Below are 20,203 nucleotides of genomic sequence, written 5' to 3' on the forward strand. Positions count from 1 at the left end.
ATCATCTTACCAAATGCATACTTTCAATTTACACGTTGAACTAAGAACTCATCTGTGCTCAACTGAATATATGAATAGTATCTCCTCAGGCAAAGTTAACATAATTTTAAAGTTGTATGTTGGAGTAAAATTGTTTAACTAAGAACTTCTGTTTGTTTTTTGTGAATACTGTTTAACGCTTTCACAAACATGAACATATCTTTTTTAATGACTAGCAAAAGTTATTATTATATTCTTACACTTACAATGATATTTTTGAGGTGGGAGATTGCAACCTTCACGTGGTCTACCGTTTCGACTAATGCAATCAACCCGACGTGCACAAACAAAAGATCAAACAGAACAAGTTGACCTACAACTTTAGGCTGTGCATGCCATATGCAAGAAGAACATTTATATTTTTAAACATTAATATTATATATTACATTTTGTAAATTAAAGAATAAATATTAAAAAGTTAAAGGTTGGCTATAAACCCTTCAAAATTGCAACAGAAAAATTCAAGTATCTGGGTATTCAAATTACGAGAAGACACAAATCATTATTTAGTGCCAATTTTATACCACTATTAAATAAACTGAATGATATGATTAAATTTTGGAAAACGCTTCCGCTCTCATTGATAGGTAGAATTAACGCTATAAAAATGACTTTCTTACCACAATTAATATATTTGTTTCAAGCGATCCCAATATATATTCCAAAATATTTTTTCAAAAAACTAGATTCCGCTATCACTAATTTTATATGGGATTACAGAACACATAGAATTCAACGAAAGCATTTGTGCAAATCTAAAGAAGTTGGGGGTTTATCATTACCTAACTTTATGTATTACTACTGGAATCATGTGATGCAGCGGTACCATAAGGATTGCTGATTTCAGTTCATGACGTGGATAGATCTACATCTCCGAATACAGATTTGAAAAATTCTCCTTTAAGGGCCTTCTCTTCTATTTCTACTTGCCACTTTTTCTTTTTTCTTTTTTTTTTTTTTTTATATACACACTTCACGTTTTTCTACTCTCTACCATCTATTTTTCCACTTTTTCCCCTTTCTATTGTTTTCTTTTTCTTATATAAAAAAATAAAAATAAAATACAAATTAAAAAAAAAGAAAAAAAAAAGGTTGGCTATAAAAAGCTAATAAAATGAAGGCTGAATGTATTACCTTTTCAAAATGTCACTATTTGATTGTTTGGCCAGTAAAATATTGTGACCTAACTATGCAAATTAAATTTGTAGGTTTCAGCACTCCTATTGTCTTTAAATGTCATACAGCTTATTCTGGTCCTAAGAACATAGTAAATCATTTAACTCTTACTTACTTTTCCTAGTGTATCCTAGAAATATATATAATTAAAATGCTGGAACGCTGGTCCCCACCAAGTTTACTTCTTCACTTACCTTTTCTGTCGTCTCTTGGATTATCCTTGCATTGCAAAAACATTAAATGATTCAGTCCTGAGTCCCAGTCTTTGGTAAAAGGCTTCCATTCTTATATTTCTCATGAAGTACTTTGAAATATATTATCTAATTCCGACTATTGATCATAAACAAATACTTCTTTGTCATTCATTGTGAACATGTCTGACATCTTTGGTTGACTGAAAGCATTAGCACATTTGAAGTCCAAAAAGAATGAAAAAATATACGGAATGCATTCTCTAACTCATGCTCCTCCAATAAACACTTTTAAATATGAATACAATCTTCTTAATTGTTTTCTAAGACAAAGTCTACATTACGACATTAACGTTTTGGGATTATATTTAGTTTTGTCCCCTGTGAATTCATAGCATGTAAGTTTTAGAGGAGACTGCAGAAGCCACTTTCTCGAGCATAGTAAACTTGGTAATTAAATTTTCTGCCAGACTCAGAATTCTTTAAGTTGTCTTCTGATGATTTCAGGCAATGGCAGTGTGTCTATGTGGACTTTGTCTACCAGATGTTGCAGGACTGTGTATAAACACTGTTCTTGCAGTGACAGAAACCGACAGCTTCTCATCTCCAGATGAAGTTCTGTTTCTGCTGCTGTAGAACTGACAATAGGATACAGGGGTACTCCAACCTGAGAGGATTCAAAAGAAACCAGTGTATGGAAATGAAGTATTGTATTGATTATTATTAAGTATTATTATATGCCACTTTAATCTCCGTTCTTAAAATATTTTACACTATTTCAGTGCCGTACATTTTTTTAAAAATGTTTGTTCATGTCAGATGCAAGAGGGATCTTCTTAACAGTCTAAGGTTTGGATGGTCTTTTTTAAATAGATTATAATCTTCAAAAGGATACACATGGTGTCTTTATATTAAGTTTTCAATTAATGACAGTATTGTGTTCAGTTCTGGGCACCATGTTATTGGAAAGATATTGTCAATCTTGAAAGGGTTCAGAAAAGATTTACGAGGATGTTACTAGGACTAGAGGGTGTGAGCTATAGGGAGAGGTTGAGTAGGCTGGGTCGCTATTCCTTGGAGCGCAGGAGGATGAGGGGTGATCTTATAGAGGTACACAAAATCATGAGAGGACTAGATCGGGTAGATGCTTTGAGTCTCTTGCCCAAAGTAGGGGAATCGAGGACCAAACGGCATGGGTTCAAGGAGAAGGGGAAAAGAATTAATAAGAATCCGAGGGGGTAACGTTTTCACACAAATGGTGGTGGGTGAATGGAACAAGCTGCCAGAGGAGGTAGTTGAGGCTGGGACTATCTCATCGTTTAAGAAACAGTTAGACAGGTACATGGATAGGACAGGTTTAGAGGGATATGGACCAAGCACAGGCAGGTGGGACTGGTGTAGCTGGGACATGTTGGGTGGTGTGGGCAATTTGGGCCAATGGGCCTGTTTCCACACTGCATCACTCTATGACTCTATGAACCCTGAGAAATAAGACAATATGACACATGACATGCAGCCACTACAAATAATTCCCAAATCATGGTAAAATGCAGTTTTTAAATTGTCCCCCAGATATTGCTGTGCTCCCTGAGAAAACTACACTGGGTGATTTCAATTTTCTACTCTTACTGACGCTCTCAGGCTAGTGAGATCCAGTCAACATTACGTCCAAACAGGTCAAAGTACCGATAACAAACTGACTAAACACCACGCTCTTCACACCAGACTCAAAGAGCAGGAAAAGAAAATATTATACTATTGGTTTTAACAGGATTCACAGGACCAAGAGACAATTTTAGTATCCACTGTGCCATCCAAGCAAATAAAGTAATAGAATCCACTGTATATGATAAAGCTACTTTTCACCAGAGCAAGGTAATTAAAATGTCATTCTGTCACTCATAATACAAAAAACAATACTAAAATCTATGGAGGTATGTACTAATTACCTCATTGAGGCCTGTAAATGCAACCCCCAAATTTAGTCCATTTTTATAAAAGACCATAGTACCATCATACAGATTTAAATCGACTCCTATGATCGTAGATGTCTCGTAGAATGGTTCAGTGTACTGCCTGCTTTGTCCACCATGCCAGACTGTACCTTTGTAAGATAAGCCCCAGCTTTCCGAATCCATTCCTGTGAGAAGAGTGACTTTAGGTTAAATAACAGATTAATCCAAAGACAACTTTGATCTGAATATTTCTACCATCATGAAGGAACAGCACTCAATATGAGCCCCATTAAAAACCAGCCCAAAAACATATGAAATGGTTTCATCTGGACTTGCTCCGAGGCTTCTTTACTTCTTTGCAATGTAGATTATTATGGAAATAAAAAGTAAGCCACAGATCTAAGAATGACAAAAATTAGAGCAATGTAAATTCTAAGTGTCTAAGTGACAAGAAATATAGAAAAAAAAAACATTTCAGCAATGAAACTGGTAAATAGATCAGGATTTTTTCTGAAGAAGGGTCTTGACCCGAAACACCACCCATTCCATCTCTCCAGAGATGCTGCCTGTCCCACTGAGTTACTCCATCATTTTGTCTATCCAGGAATTTATACCCATTTACTTAAATTTAATTCCCATTCCAAACTTTATTGGACGTGGATAATTTTGCTATTTGATTTATAGGTCAATCATCAAGATGGGAGTAAATGAATGCCTCAACAAGCTTATAATATCCCAAAGAAGAAATAAAAACATCTGTTTTTGTGTTGATATAACTATAAGAACATACCATGTTTTATATAGTGAGTATTTTTGAGCTACAATGAGACATTGATAGTTTTGCAGTGAGATCACAGCGTAGGTGACTGGATAAGAAAGTTGTACCTGTTAAAGCATAACTTTGATATACAACAGTTCCAGATTATTTACAGATATTGTAAGTTGTTAACAGATGTAGAATTCTCAAACAGCCAGTCACATATGTTTATCATTTTATTTGCAATCATGAGTAGCCTCAAATGTGAAAGGTGGAATTTCAGCTGCAATGCTCAAGGTGTAAGTGAAAGAAAGTGAAAGAGAAGCGCTGTGGAAGCAAGATTTGGTCAACACATATTCTAAAACAAGAGACAAAGAAGAAATCAGTGATGGTAACCAATATAAAAGCAACAAATAGAAACTCTGTAGTGTGGACCAGAACTTCCTGGAAGAGATCATAAACTTGAAACATAAACTCTGGCTCTCCCTCTATATATATTGTCAAATAAATATTGTCTCTTTTATCGTTAAGGTTTCCAGCATCTGCCTTTACTTTCCTGATGACTTTATCACTTTATGAGCACTGATAGATTGTTCCATGGATAAACCTCTGGATCTCTCCTGGATGGGGCCACTAGGGTGCAGCAGAAGTCAAAAGATTATTTGACAATGACAAATAATGCAAATAAAGCAAGGCCAACTTTAAAATATTATGGTATATTGAACAGATAATTCCATATTTACAGAAGATACTCACCTAACATGTTTCTAAATTGATAATTCCCAAGATGTAGCAGAGCTTGTTTTGTCCCAGCACCCACCATCACAGAAGTACCATAGGGGGGTTCAAGAAACTTCACTTCCCAATAATGCTCTCCATGGATGAAACCTATAGAAACAACATGATGATGAAGTAAAAGGAGCATTTAATAATTTTAGTCACTATTGACCATTGTATTAAACATACATAGGGTGGATGTGGAGAGGATGTTTCCAGTAGTGGGAGAGTCTAGGACCAGAGGGCACAGCCTTAGAATAAAAATGTTCCTTTAGAATGGAGATAATGAATTTCTTTAGCCAGGGAGTGGTGAATTTGTGGAATTCATTGCCACAGATGGATATGTCGGCCCAATCATTGTGTATTTTTAAAACAGAGATTGATAGGTGCTTGATCAGTAAGGGCTTCAAAGGGGTGAAGAGGGGAAAATAGATCAGCCATGATTGAATGGCGGAGCAAACTCAATGGGCCAAATAGCCTGATTCTAGTCCTATGTCTTACGATCTAATGGTACACTTCCACACAATGTGCAAAATTTTATGTCAATTAAAAAAAGCTGTCGATGCTGAAAATCTGAAATAGAAACATAAAATTTGAGAAACCTGCAGCTGATTAGGCAGCAACTGCGGGAACAAAATTCTGGAAATTTGTATATCCCTCAATGTGCGGTTTCAATTGACCATTAATAATCTGCTTTAAAACATGTCAACATCGCTCTTGCAACAGGAAAGCAAGACTTTAAAGAAAGGAATGCTATTCGTTCGTGGTTTTCTATATTTGGTTTTGGAGGATACAATTACTGCAAAATTGGAAGGCCGGCTGGACAGAGAAAACAGAATATAAAATGTGCAGGAAGGAACTGCAGATGCTGGTTTACACCGAAGATGGACCCAAATTGCTGGAGTTGCGCAGTGGATCAGACAGCATCTCTGGAGAAATGGAATGGGTGTGTTTCGGGTCGAGACCCTTCTTTAGTCTCAAGGAAGGTTTCGACCTGAATCATCACCTATTCCTTTCCTCCAGATATCCTGCCTGACCTGGTGAGGTACTCCAGCTTTTAGTGCCTATCTTCAGAATATAAAATGGACCAGGCCTGCTGGAAAAAATGATGGTTACAATGACTGGAGAGAATTAATAATAATTGATGAACAAATAATCTGACAAACATTATTTGTGAGAACATTGACATAAGGTCAGCAAATGAAATATGATGAAAAAGGATGTTTAACAATGTTAACTGAGCCAGAAAAGAAATGTTATCCAAGGTCAACACTTACGTAATATTTCTAAATTGCCCTGGGAAGGTGCGACAGAGCCAATTTTTTGCATTGAATTCACCTGGTGGCATGTTTTTTTATGTTTTAATTTTTAAGTTAAGTTTTAAGACAAATGTGATTGAATTCCTAATCAATCGTGATTGCTCGCTGGTTGAACAACCAAATTTCAGAATCACTAGAGGGGCATTTTTTTTTTCCCTGGATGAGAAAGTGATTTCTATACTACCTCCTGATGCCTTTTTGAATTTTTACATATACCAACTATTGATTTTTTTTCCATTTTAATTAAAGGAAAATGATGGTATTTAACTCTAACCCTTACGATCATGTCCATAAAAAAACCCAATCTGTTTCACATACTGGAAAGGTTTGCTGTAGCAAGTGGAATTTGAAAGGCACTGGATGGCTCCAGATTTAGGAAGATGGCCCTAGAGTTAGGGAGTTGATCACCATTGATGTTCTAGATGTGTTAAATGAAACACCTTATAGTGTATATGAAATAAAGCTTCATTTAGTCTTGTGTTAATTTGGACCAAAGAACAAAAATATGAAATCACCTTTGGTTCCTCTCACTCCAGCTGTACCTTCACTTTGCACGATGGGATCAATATGGAAGTAAACAGCTCTCCGACAAGGAGAAAGTTGCACTGCTGGTGACTTTGCATGAACGTCCCATACCCAATGTTCCTCAACAAAACCACTTGTGATGGACTGAGGTAAACAGGGAAACTGCATTGTCAATCTAATGGCATAACCAGAAACAGATTATAATAAGGATCTATTTTTACCATCAATTAAGAAATATCTTCATTCAAAGGTAATCTTTGGTTTAAAATATCTCCATAGATTTGCCCCATTCTATAAATACGTCAGGTTCCATAACTCTTGTAAAATTGATGCACTTCAAATTCTGGCCTCTTTAGTTTCTTTGAATGTTAATGATTGATTGCTGTACCATGAGTTGTCAAAGTCCTAAACTCACAGTTTACAGTTCTGTTGTCTCTCTCTTCTTTAAGATGCACCTTAAAACTTACCTTTGGCCAAATTTTTGATCACTTCCCTCTTATATCTCACCTCTTATTGTCAACTGGGGATTATCATCTACTGGAAACTGAGCTAGATTAGCCATATTCACATTGTGACCACAAAAACAACGATGAATCCAGCCATGAGTAACTAACCTCCAAGCTCCCGTAGCCTGTCCACCATCTGCAAGGCTCATGTCAAGAGTGATAGAATAACCCCCCACTTGCCAGGATGAGCGCAGCTTCAAGAGGTCAAGAAACTCGACTCCATACAGGTCACAGCAACTCATTTGATAAATATTCCATTTACAACCATTCACTCACCCCACCACCGATGCACAGTGGCAGCAGTTTGTACCAACTACAGGATGTATTGCAGCAACACACCCAGTCTCCTTAGACAGCATCTTCCAAACCCATTACCTTTACCGGAAAGAAGGACAGAGCAGCAAATGCAGCGGAACACCAACACCTAGAAGTTGCCCTCCAAGCAATGTATATTCTAATAGGGAAATAAATCACAATTCCTTTACTGTCATAGAACATGGAACAGTACAGCACAGGACTAGCACTCCGACCCTCAATGTTCGTGCCGAACATGATGCCAAGTTAAACTGATCTCATCTGCCCGCACATGACCCATATCCCTCAATTCCCTGCATTTCTATGTGCCTATGTAAAGCCTCTTAAACGCCACTATCATATCTGTCTCCCCCACCACACTCGGCAATGCATTCCGGGGCCCCACTACTCTCTGTGTAAAAACATTGGCCAGCACATCGCCATTAAACTTTCCGCCTTCGCTAATAGTTATGCCCTCTATTTAGTTTCGTTCAGAGATACAGTGTGGAAACAGGACCTTCAGCCCACTAAGACCAGCAATCCCCATACACTAGCACTATCCTACACACTAGGGATAATTTACAGTCTTTACCAAAGCCAATTAACCTACAAGCTTATACATCTTTGGTGTGTGGGAGGAAACCAGAGCACCCGGAGTAAACCTACGCGGCCCCAGGAAGAAAGTAGGTGGGCGGCGCGACTCTCGTCAGCAGCGACCTCTGCAGTCCGTCTGTGTTTTTATTATTTTTTGTCTCGTTTTTATGTAGTTTTTGTTATTTTTTTTGTTGGGGTATGTGTGTGGGGGGGAGGGGGTAACTTTAAAATCTTTCCCCTGCACGGGAGACCCGACCTTTTCTTTGTCGGGTCTCCGTTGTCGTTGGGGCTGCAACGTGGAGCGGCCTCCAACAGGAACGACCTGGGGTTCCAGCTGCGGAGCTGCCGACTACTCACTGTCACGGGGCTGGCCGAGTCCAGAGCGGGTGGAGCTGTGGTGGACGCTGCTGCGACCCGACCCCCGGAGATTCGGAGGCTGCAACTGCGGGTTTGGCGGACGGCGGCACCGGGAGCCCACGGGTCCCTGCTGAGAGACCGCTTTTCGGGGCTTCCGCAACGGCGACTTCTCCCGCCCGAGTTGCGGGGTTGAAGAGCACCTGAGCGGGGCCTTGGAATGGCCGTGGGACTTTGCGAGCGCACGCCGGGGGCTCTAACAACTAGACCCGGTGTGCGACCTTGCATCACCCGGCGTGGCTTTAATGGCCGCGGGACAATTGCCATCGCCAGCCGGGGGCTTTGACTTTGACTCTGACTCTGACATCAGGGGGGAGAGTGCAGTGGAGAGATAAGTTTTTTTGCCTTCCATCACAGCGATGTGATGGATGTTTGTGTAAACTGTGTTGTGTCTCGGGTCTTTTTGTTTTGTAATGTATGGCTGCAGAAACGATATTTTGTTTGGACCTCAAGGGGTCCAAATGACAAATAAATTGAATTGTATTGTATTGTATTGTAAAGTACAAACTCTGTACAGACAACAATCATAGTCAGGATCGAACCCAGGTTTGCGGGACTGTAAGGCAGCAGCTCTACCGCTGCACCACCATGCCACCCACTAGTGTTCGAAATCTCCATCCTGAGAACAAGGTTTTGACTGTCTACCCTATCTATGCCTCTCATAAATTTATATACTTCTATCGTCTATTCAACTTCTATTATGGGGAGAAGGCAGGCACGGGTTATTGATTGGGGACGATCAGCCATGATCGCAATGAATGGGGGTGCTGGCTCGAATGGCCTCCTCATGCACCTATTTTCTATGTTTCTATGTTTAAGTCTCCCCTCAACCTCCAACAAAATCCTGGGACAAAATCTTGGAACGGCCTCTAACAGCTTTATGAGTGTGTGCACACCTCAAAGACTGCAATGGTTCATGAAGGCAACTCATTCTCAAGGGCAACCAAAGCTGCAAAATTAAATGTTGGCTCAGTGTGTGATGCCCAGATCCTTTAAATGAATAAAGCTGGATGTTCAGCTTAACTTTATTTGTTCACTATCCTGTGAAATGCCATGGGATGTTTTCATTATACTGAAGGTGCTTTATTATTGATGTTGCCATTCCAAGTTACCCAGAAGTAACCACACAGTGCAGAACAGATGTTAGAATGTTGTATTGAGATGGCCTGGCCAGTCCCTCCCTTAACAAATTTGATTGAAAGATTGTTGCTTAACCAACATTCCAGGCATCTCTACAGATATTTTATCTGTTGCTAGCCAACATATGATTAGACGTAATTAATTTCACAATTTACCATGATGAAATTGGAAATTATGGTGTCTGAACTACAAAGGCTAGGGATAAGATAATTTGATACTATAGTTTGTTGGAAAACTTTAACTTTTCTAGAGCTTGGTATGAAGAAATTAGAAAATCTCTCAATCTTCACAAATAATAAATACAAATCTACAAGAAGTTAACACGCTCAAATTGCTCTTGGATGACCAATAAATAACAGAAAATATCTGTGATCAGTTTACAAAATGTGGGATACTGATTCCCTATTTAGCATTCACAGACCATTTTTCTTAAAAATACAAGGATTTGGGGTTGTGAACCAGTATACAAAGAAACAGTGTTCTTTCATTTTCCATTTTTTCTTGAATTACTGACAAAGCCCTCCCACATTTCACCCAAGGTTTGTTCAGTTGGTAGGTTTTGAAGAATGGCGCATTCTCACCTGCAACTCTTCTATATAATGAATACCAGATGATATACTGAAGGAAAATACACATGATTCTTTCTCCATCCTCTCCCAGAGATAATAACAGGAATTCTAAAATAACAATCAGAACTCTGTCTGAGATCAGATCACTGAACAGTAAAAGGATTGATCCATAGTCCTCCTTGAACTAAATAATTAAATTCTGCACTTCTCGATGAACTGATGCTAAGTTCATAAGGGCTTTTTGATTTATTAATTGGCAACATTAATTAAATCAGCAGCAATATTAGGTTGGAAATGTTACTGGTGAGAGAATTCTGAAATTAAATATCCTTAAAACAACAATACATTTCTGCTGGTGGCCATTCCATCTTTTTCCCAAGTAGGTCATCTTTCTGTTATCCACTATATATGTTGATAAGTAAAAATCAACAGAAAGTCAGAAATAATATGCTGATAAGGCTTGAATAATTTAGTATTTTGTGTCTTTATTTAATTGACATTAATCTTGCTTCCCTGCAATGATATTTGGCCATTTATAAAACTTTATGTATTATGATTATTCTGCAAAGGAATTATAATTAACTTATTGTACATTGTTATTGAATTGTTAACTTCTTGTACTTGCATGTTAACTTCTTGTACATTTGATTATAACTTGGGCTACATGATCTTTCAGTTCTTCCTGTCATTTTAATATTTTTACCAATTTCAATGTATTGAATCTGATTTCTGTGCATAATGTGCATTTTCCTTCAGATGAATTTTGCTTCTGATCTGTCTTAAATTTACTCCTTGTCAAACTTAGTCTAACTTATGTGAGAATATATTTCCTCCCACTAAATGTTTGAAACACTGATGCCAGTGTCTTCAGTCTCCACCATAACTCTGCTCCCTGTCCTTACACTCAATTCCTCTCCTAAGTTGGCAATAAAGACAACACCAACCTATTCATTACACATATCCATTTTGTCAGCAAGACTGTGTAGTGAGACCAGGCAGGTTGAGCGAAATGATTTTTATTGACAAAACACAAACAGAAGCTCGTAAAAACCGCGTACCTAGTCTAGCTAACGGACACAGCTCCTGTCGATAGAAGGAGCGCTAATAACTAACTAAAAAGTCCGCGAACGAACCCCCGCGGTCACGTGACAGTGCCGACCAATGACGAGGGTTCTGACTTCCCAACCCCACCACTAGGACTCTCTCCCCCCCCCCCCCAGAACCAGAGGAAAGAAAACAAGTCCAAATCAGGCAGCCAGACCGTGTGGAGACAGGAGGACCAGGTAGAACAGGCACAACAGGCACAACAGGTGCAACCGGCGAAAGCGGGATGGCCAGCGGACGACCTCGACGATGGGGCTGGGCCACCAACACTGGGCTATCAACATCCAGGTGGGCGGGCTTGAGGCGGGCCACCGAAACGACCTCCTGCCGGCCCCCGACATCCAAAAGTCACGATGCCAGGTTGCAACACCCGGAAGGGACCCTCATAAGGGCGCTGCATCGGAGTCCGGTGCGAGTCTCTGCGGAGGAAACCAAATTGGCAGTCCCTGAGCGCAGGCGGAACATAGGATGGAGCAACACCGTGGCGAGAGGTCGGAACAGGGGCTAGCCCACCCACTTTCTCACGGAGGTGCGCCAGCACAGACGAAAGGGGTTCCTGCTGCCAACGAGCCACTGGAAGAAAATCACCGGGTACCTTCAGTGGGGAGCCATAAACCAACTCAGCAGAAGACGTGGCCAAATCTGCCTATGGGGCCGTGCGGATCCCCAGCAACACTCAAGGCAATGCATCTGCCCAATCAGGGCCCGTGAGTCGTGCTTTCAACGAGGACTTCAGGTGCCGGTGAAAACGCTCGACCAAGTCGTTGGCCTGAGGATGGTACGCAATAGTATGATGCAGCTGTGCGCCGTACAGCTGGGCCATAGCCGACCGCAGGAGAGATGAACTGACCACCACGTTCCGAGGAGATGTCGGCGGGAACTCCAAAACATGCCACCCAGTGGGCCGCGAGAGCCCGAGTACAAGCCACGGCCGAGGTGTCAGGGAGCGTGACGGCCTCGGGCCACCACGTGAAACAGTCCACAATGGTTAGCAGGTGGGTGACACCTAGGGACGGCGGCAGGGGACCCACCAGGTCGACGTGAATGTGATTGAACTGGTGCTGAGGGACGGTGAAATCTTGGAGGGGCGCACGTTGGACCTTGGACATCTGGCAGGGAGACGAACATGCCAGATGAACTTGGCCGCCACCAACGCAGTAGTCGCCCAGATGGAAGGATGGGCCAGACCGTGGATAGAGTCGAAAATACGCCGTCGCCAAACCGCAGGGATGATGGGCCGCGGCTGCTCGGTGGAGACATCACAAAGGACCGTCACGCCCGAGGGCCTGAGCAGGATGTCCTCCAACACGAACCCCGAAACAGGGAAGCATCTCGTGCCCATCCCGTTGCGCAGCAGCCAGTCCAGAATAATCAATGCCCGGGTTTCGGACAGAACAGCATGAATAGCAGGGCGAAGAAAGGCGTCAGCGACCTGGTTAAACTCCTCACCCGCCACGTGCTGCACACTGGTGGTAAACTTTGAGCTGAACGGCAGCTGCCGTTGCTGGCGAGCGGACCAGGGGTCGGACACCTTCGCGAACACAAAAATGAGAGGCTTTTAGTCAGTGAAAGCCGTGAAGGGTCTGCCCTCCAGGAAATACCGGAAGTGTCGAACCGCCAAATAGAGGTCCAGGAGCTCGCAGTCAAAAGCACTATAGTTCCGCTCGGGGGGGTGCAGTATGCCCGACGGCAGTATCAGAAGCGTCGACAGTGAGGGTGGTTGGGGCAGCAGCATGGTGGCGTTAGCAAGCGCCACCTTGGCCTCGTCAAAAGCGGCCGTGGTCTCCGCGTCCCAAACACTGCAACAAAGGCCGCATGACCCGGGCCGCCGCTAGCACAAAACAGTGAGCGAAGTTGATCATGCCCACGAACTCCTGGAGCCCTTTTACGGTGTGCGGCCGGGGAAGCTGCCAAATCGCCTCCACCATTTAAAAAAAAATCAAAAATATTTATTCAAACATTAAAATAGTACTTACAACACAATAAAACAAAACAGAACCCACCACCATAGTACAAGACAAAACAGATATACCAAGTAAACTACTAAACAACTATATTACAATCCTTGTCCAGGATATACTCAACCCACCTCGGTGCCCAACGGAAATCCCCCAGGGTGCCCATGGACAACGCTTAGTCCCTCTCCAGTACTACCCGGGCGCAGATGTAACCCCGGAAAAGGGGCAGGCAGCTGGCTCAGGCAGAGCATCGCCTCCACCTTGGCGGAAGGGGACGGTGGTGGCCGAGGAAAGAAATGGAGTCGAGACCAAACTGGCATTTGGCGGGGTTAATGACAAGGTCGTGGTCCCTGAGATGCTAGCACAGCACCCGGAGATATGCGCAGTTCTCCTGGCGGGAGCGGCTGGCGACCAAAATGTCATCCAGGTATATAAACATGAAGTCCATAAGCATGTCCATAAGCCGCTGAAAGGCTTGCGCGGCATTCTTGAGGCCGAACGGCATCTGCAACCACTCAAACAGGCCGAACGGGGTAATGATGGCAGTCTTGGGCACATCATTGGGGTGGACGGGGATCTGGCGGTATCCGCGCACCAGATCAACTTTGGAAAATATTTTTGCCCCGTCTAAACAGGCCGTGAAAGCCTGGATGTGCGGGACTGGGTAGCGGTCCGCAGTCATGGCGTTGTTAAGGCGGCAGGAGTCCCCGCACGGTCTCCACCCGCAGGACGACTTAGGGACCATATGGAGTGGGGAAGCCCATGGGCTGTCGAGCGCTGCACAATACCCATATCCTCCATGCACTGGCAGGGCCAGCCTTAAGCCAATTGGACCAATTGCTCCCAATTGGGCCCCGCGCCTAATGGGGTCCCACGCCAGGCTGGTGGGCAACACACTCTATCCCCTCAGCATCGACCCCAGTAGATGAAATTCCTCACCAACAACAACACAGCCCCATGGTTAACTCTCAATACTGTCGCCCCAGTGATGGAATTGGGGGGTATGCAGGGGGATGGCGATCCCCTACTTTTCAGTTTCCAGCTCGGGTTTAATGAGTGCTGCAGAAAGATTGGAATCGTTTAACACTTGATTCAACTGAGACGAAAACGATTTGTTAACTACCACTGTTAGCACTTGTTCACAGCCAGTAGTTAACACGTAGTTATACAATGTGTCACCAATACATCGATCTGCATTCCAGTCAATATAATTGTGTTTTGACCAAGACGCGTTCCTTTGAATAGAATTCACGGCAGAATTTCTTAAAACTTACTGTCATTAAGGGCTTCAGACCGCGAGCACAGGCTTCTTCTGTGCAGTCACAGTCATTCACCCATGTTATTTTAAGAAGGAACTGCAAATGCTGGAACAATGGAAGGTAGACAAAAATGCTGGAGAAACTCAGCGGGTAAGGCAACATCTCACCCGCTGAGTTTCTCCAATATTTTTGTCCACACACGTTATTTAGTAATTTGTACCTGTCATTTAGGGATGTTATATGAATTCAAAAATATATAAGTTTATGCGTGTTGTTTTCTCTCTCTCCTTCAAGGTTAGTTCTTCAGTTTGCCTTTATTTGCTTCAGTTTTAAGATTGTTGGAAGTGACGTGCCGTACAGCAGTGAGGAAGATTGAGAGGAATGTGGGACCAAGCAAGTATTTGCTTGTTCCCAGCTTGTGGTGGGATTGGGTCTGTACTGGATCTGTTGATTAGGATTAAAGTTTGCATGTCAAATGAGGAAATGGAACCCATTTCTGAGAATTGGCAAAGATGAGAGGGATTCCTCTCAGGTGACAAAGCCAAAAGCTTTTGTGAGTTCATAAAAAGGCTGTATAGTGGGTGATGCTTCTCTTATCATTTTGATCTGGATTTGTTGCATAGTGAACATTATTCCCATTGTGCTTTTTGATGGGGGGGAATCCACAGACAGCAGCAAAGCAATGGTGCTCTCTGCGGACCTTAAAGAAAGCTGCCTTTCCAGCATTCCCTCTGGCTGCGGTCTTTACACCTTCAGCTGCTCCCATAGATCTCCCAAGTTTTGCAGCCTTTACGTCATCAGGCTTGATGGCAGCCGATCTTATTCACACAAGCACCAAACCAGGAAGGGTAAACTACAAACTTTAGCTCATACGTTAAACATTTTTGTGATATGTGAGGCTAATATGTGAGGCAGACTTTTAAGATTGAAATTAAAGTATCATGAAAAATTTTGTTAAAGATAAAAACATATACTTTTTGTATTCCCAAATATTTTGAAATATTTGTGGATGAATATTGGATGCAATTTTAAGTAGGCCTTATTGAGAGCATTGAGTGCAATTCTAGGCACCAAATTACCAAAAGGATGAGAGGGTTCAGAGGAGATTTTCAAAGATGTTGCCAAGCATGTAAACGTTTAATTAAGAGTGGAGACTGGTTAAGTTTGTGTTATGTTATTTAGAGTCAATCAAAATGCTTTTCTATGAGGTCTAGAAGACCAGAATCGAAAAGACCATTTTCCTTAGCATAGGCTAATATGTAAGATATATTTAAGGTAATAGGCATGAGAATTAGACGACAGTTAAGGTAGTTAGAGGAGAGTAAATAAACACCCATTCCTTCTATACAGAGATGCTGCCTGTCCCACTGAGTTACTCCAGCATTGTGTGTCTATCTTTGATGTAAACCAGCATCTGCAGTTCCTTCCTACCCTAAACCTAATGCCCATTGGTGAAACCCCCTTTATATGAGCAACCACCTGGATTAATACTTGATGCGCTATAACCTACAAACTAAATACCCAAAAAACAGACACCTTCCTGCCCATTGAAATTCAGCATTTTATTCTCTACATTTTGTATCAATTCAATACAAAATGTTGACAAATGTAGTAGGGGCATCATAGTGGCACAGCTGGTAGAGCTACTGCCTCTACATGCCAGAGACCAGGGTTCAATCCAGACCTCGGATGCTGTCTGTGTACAGTTTGCACGATCTCCCTGTGACCATGTGAGTTTCTACCAGGTGCTTCCACACCCTAAAGACGAGCAGGTTGGTAGGTTAATTGGCTTCTGTAAATGGCCCCTGGTGTGTAGGGAGTGGATGCAAAAGTGGGATTACACAGAATGAGTGTGAATGGGTGATCGATGGTCGGTGTGGACTCAGTGGCTGAAGGGCCAGTTTCCATACTGCATCTCTAAACTAAAACTAAGAACTTGAGGGATCCTCAAGTGTTCATATCTACAGATAGGTGAAGACAGCAGGGCATGTGGGTCAGGGGTTACATAGAAACATAGAAAATAGGTGTAGGAGTAGGCCATTCGGCCCTTCGAGCCTGCACCGCCATTCGATATGATCATGGCTGATCATCCAACTCAGTATCCCATCCCTGCCCTCGCTCCATACCCCCTGATCCCTTTAGCCACAAGGGCCACATCTAACTCCCTCTTAAATATAGCCAATGAACTGGCCTAAACTACCTTCTGTGGCAGAGAATTCCACAGATTCACAACTCTCTGTGTAAAAAATGATTTTCTCATCTCGGTCCTAAAAGACTTCCCTCTTATCCTTAAACTGTGACCCCTAGTTCTGGACTTCTCCAACATCGGGAATAATCTTCCTGCATTTAGCCTGTCCAACCCCTTAAGAATTTTGTAAGTTTCTATAAGATCCCCCCTCAATCTTCTAAATTCTAGCATGTACAAGCCAAGTCTATCCAGTCTTTCTTCATATGAAAGTCCTGCCATCCCAGGAATCAGTCTGGTGAACCTTCTCTGTACTCCCTCTATGGCAAGAATGTCTTTCCTCAGATTAGGAGACCAAAACTGTACGCAATACTCCAGGTGTGGTCTCACCAAGACCCTGTACAACTGCAGTAGAACCTCCCTGCTCTTATACTCAAATCATTTTGCTATGAATGCTAACATACCATCACACAAAGGGATACCACCCTAAAGGGTTAGGATTGTACATGAAAAAGCTGCCTTAATTAATTGCAGCAAAGAATACCACAGCATAGAGTTCATGTCAGATCTACATTAAGCATCGATGGGACACTGCTAGAGTATTGTGTACAGTTCTGGTCATCACACAAAGGGATACCACCCTAAAGGGTATGGAGGAGATGATGTTTTCAGCCCTGGAGCAATAATGATTGTAGGTTGAGGCTGTTTTCTATGGAACAGCACAGGCTAAGAAGAGATTTAACTGCAAATAAAGTTATGAAAGGTGTACACAATTATGTACACAAGAAGAATGATCAGTTTGGCTTAGGAAGAGCGTGATAAGGAGCCAAATAATTAAATTAGATGAATTACAAAGAGCTGGGGGAAATAATTTCATTAATGGAGGACATTCTCTAACTGCTGTCTGTAACTCGAGGCAAAGCCCGTCACCCAAAAAGCACCTTATCCCATGAGACTGTGAAACCGTGAGCTGGCATGGGATTAATGCAAAACCTGCACAGAAAAGGTTAAAAAACCGCCTTCTGCACCATTAATTTAAATGATTTTGCAATTCAAACCCACGACCTTCAGAGTTACGACTGTGACCTGTACTTGCCGTAGGAAAGTTCCTGAAATCATTTGGGCAATAATTCCTGACTTGCACAAATCCAGGAACCACAGTAAACGACACGAGGACGTAGAGCAGGGAGAATGCCGAGGGCATCTGAACGTAACCGAAGATGGTGGGTATCTGCCAGAGGTGACACAGAGTTGGGTGGGAAATATGCAGTTGTATATCTACATGAAAGAGTGGCTGGGAGGATTAGAGTCTTGTAGATACATGGAACTGCACATGGTGGTTTGCTCCCGATGCTCCCGAGATGTGGTCAGCATCTGCATCACGGGTCTGTGGGAATTATTAGAGCGTGTTGAGCCCACTGGCTGGAAACAACTAGACTATTAACTGCAAGATCTGATTCACTTGCAATTACCCATTCCTCTCTAACCTACTGCACTTACCCACACCTCTCCTTTCATTTCCCACACTTACCCACACCTCTCGCTTTAACCCCTCTGCAGTCCTAGAAGTGGAAGGAGTTGTAAACACGCGGCTCTGGCCAACCCGTGACAGCTCCCTCGGTCATTGGCTGGGGTCAGTAACTAAACCCGCCCCTAAATTTAACATTTCCTTAGCGTAGACGCCCCAGGTGTTGTTTGTCAGCGGACGGCGAGGGTAGTGCAATCCGCTTGGCTGCGGGTCTCACTCCGGGCTGAGCACATCGCGTCTGAAGAAGGGTCTCAACCCGAAATGTCACCTATCCCTTTTTCTCCAAAAGATGCTGTCTGGTCAGCCATGATCATATTGAATGGCGGTGCTGGCTCGAAGTGCCGAATGGCCTACTCCTGCACCTATGTGTCTATGCTGCCTGACCGCTGAGTCACTCCAACTTTTTGTGTCTACATCAATCGCTGAGCCTGTCAGTGTGTTTAATCTCTGTCCCACGCAGGCTGGTGGTGTTGCATTCCTCAATGCTTCCCATTTCTTAGAATTAAATATTGTAGCTTCGAGTTGTGCATTGCAAGATTAAAGACTCTTAAAAGTTCTTGTTTCAATGTGGCGGTTCACGATTCAATACAATTTGAAACTGAACTGGAGTAGCCATCTACATTATGTGGCTACAGTAGCACGTCAGAAGCTCAGGGGGGAAATGACAAAGTGCTGGAGTCTCAACCGGCCAGGCAATATCCCTGCAGAACATAGATAGGTGACCTTTAGAAGGCTCAAGTCAGGAATGTATTGAAATATTCTCCATGTGCCTGCATGCGTGCAATTTCAACTTAAGAAGCTCCACATAGCAACCTACAGTACTCAAGAGGTAACCCATCCGCAACCATTCACTTAACCCACTACTACCATATCCCTCCAAACCTATCCTATCCATGTACCAGTCCAAATGTCTTTTAAATGTTGTTATAGTACCTATACCAACTACCTCCTCTGGCATCTCGTTCAATACAGTATACTCACCATCCTGTGTGTGAAAAAGTTGCCCCTCAGGTTCCTATTAAATCTTTTCCCCTCTCATCTTAAACCTGTGTCCTCTGGTTCTTGATTACCCTACTCTGAGTAAAAGACTGTGCATTCACCCTATCTATCCCCCTCATGACGTTATATACCTCTATAAGATCACCCCTCAGCCTCCTGCGCTCCAAGGAATTAAGTCCGAGCCTACGTAATCTCTCCCTATGGCTAAGGCCCTGAAGTTCTGGCAACATCCTTATGAATCTTCTCTATGCTCTTTCTTGCTTAACATGACCCTTCCTATAGCAGGGTGACCAAAAATGAACACAATACTCCAAATGTGGCCTCAACAATGTTTTGTACTAAGTAACATAACATCCCAACTTCTATACTCAATACCTTGACTGATGAAAGCTCATGTAGCAAAAGTCTTCTTAACTACCCTATCTATCTATGAAGCCACTCTCAAGAAATTATGTACCTTCAATCCTAAATACCCCTGCTTCACAACACCCCACAGCCATAATTATATTCCTTCATGCCAATTCTGATTAAAGGTCCCTAATCTGAACTGGTAAATGTTTTCCTTGTTCACAAATGCTACCTGACATTAAATATTTTCACTATATTCTGTTTTATTCCGTGATTTGTCCTGATTTCCATTGACTTCAGGTTTACTCTGTTGGTTTTCCTCACAAAATTACCAACTAAAGAGCAACCATTTATCAGCTTTAAGTAGCAGTTTTGTTTACTTTCTGAGGGAATTGGCTCCTTGCTAATTTTGCTAAGTAAACATGCGATTAAGTGAAAAGATGATTGATTCATTTGCGTTATATTGGATCAACAAACAAGTTGTTGAAGGAACTCAGCAGCATCTGTGGGGTGATATTTATATCTACACTTCCTCCCCCCCCCCCCCAACAATTGCTGTTCAAACA

General features: G+C 42.4%; 1 protein-coding gene across 1 annotated transcript; it reads right to left on the minus strand.

Annotated features, from left to right (window-relative positions):
• Positions 1 to 1,104: 1,104 nt before the first annotated feature.
• On the minus strand, positions 1,105 to 18,389 carry LOC116984643 (SPRY domain-containing SOCS box protein 3-like). Its single transcript, XM_033038899.1, has 5 exons — positions 18,294 to 18,389; positions 6,730 to 6,914; positions 4,875 to 5,006; positions 3,356 to 3,546; positions 1,105 to 2,073 (listed from the first exon to the last, which is right to left on the minus strand). Exons 2-5 carry the CDS (start codon positions 6,905 to 6,907, stop codon positions 1,879 to 1,881), a joined length of 696 nt encoding a protein of 231 aa, XP_032894790.1. The 5' UTR covers positions 6,908 to 6,914; positions 18,294 to 18,389; the 3' UTR covers positions 1,105 to 1,878.
• Positions 18,390 to 20,203: the final 1,814 nt, after the last annotated feature.

The sequence above is a fragment of the Amblyraja radiata genome, chromosome 20, assembly GCF_010909765.2.
Source record: "Amblyraja radiata isolate CabotCenter1 chromosome 20, sAmbRad1.1.pri, whole genome shotgun sequence".
NCBI classification, from domain to species: domain Eukaryota; kingdom Metazoa; phylum Chordata; class Chondrichthyes; order Rajiformes; family Rajidae; genus Amblyraja; species Amblyraja radiata.